Consider the following 409-nt stretch of genomic DNA (forward strand, 5'->3'; position numbering starts at 1 on the left):
GAACTGTGGTGAGGACTACTAGCAAGAAGAATAGCATTTTCTGTAACAAGATGGTCCATAGCTACAGTAGCCAGAGCCATACCCACAGCCATACCTGGAACCATAGCCACAGCCATAGCCAGAGCCAGAACCATATCTTGAGCCATAGCCACAGCCATTGCCACATCCAGAACCATATCTTGAGCTATAGCCACAGCCAGAACCGTATCTTGAGCCATATCCACAGCTGGAGCTGTAACTACAGCCAGAGCCATAGCCAGAGCCATAGCCACAGCCAAAGCCATGTCTTGAGCCATATAGACAGCCAGGTCTGTATCCACAGCCAGAGCCATATCCATAGCCAGAGCTGTATCCACAGCCTCCACAGGAGTTTCCGTAGTAGTTGCAGCACATGGTGTTGAGAGCTGAG

At 50.6% G+C, this 409-nt stretch overlaps 1 protein-coding gene across 1 annotated transcript; it reads right to left on the bottom strand.

Annotated features, from left to right (window-relative positions):
• Positions 1 to 18: 18 nt before the first annotated feature.
• On the bottom strand, positions 19 to 393 carry LOC115069061 (keratin-associated protein 21-1-like). Its single transcript, XM_029560310.1, has one exon. The coding sequence runs from the start codon at positions 391 to 393 to the stop codon at positions 19 to 21; it is 375 nt and encodes a 124-aa protein (XP_029416170.1).
• Positions 394 to 409: the final 16 nt, after the last annotated feature.

The sequence above is a fragment of the Nannospalax galili genome, unplaced genomic scaffold, assembly GCF_000622305.1.
Source record: "Nannospalax galili isolate Female #2095 unplaced genomic scaffold, S.galili_v1.0 C47197267, whole genome shotgun sequence".
Taxonomy (NCBI): Eukaryota; Metazoa; Chordata; class Mammalia; order Rodentia; family Spalacidae; genus Nannospalax; species Nannospalax galili.

Coding starts and splice junctions, on each gene's coding strand:
- LOC115069061 (XM_029560310.1), bottom strand. CDS start 393: ATGTGCTGCAACTACTACGGAAACTCCTGTGGAGGCTGTGGATACAGC.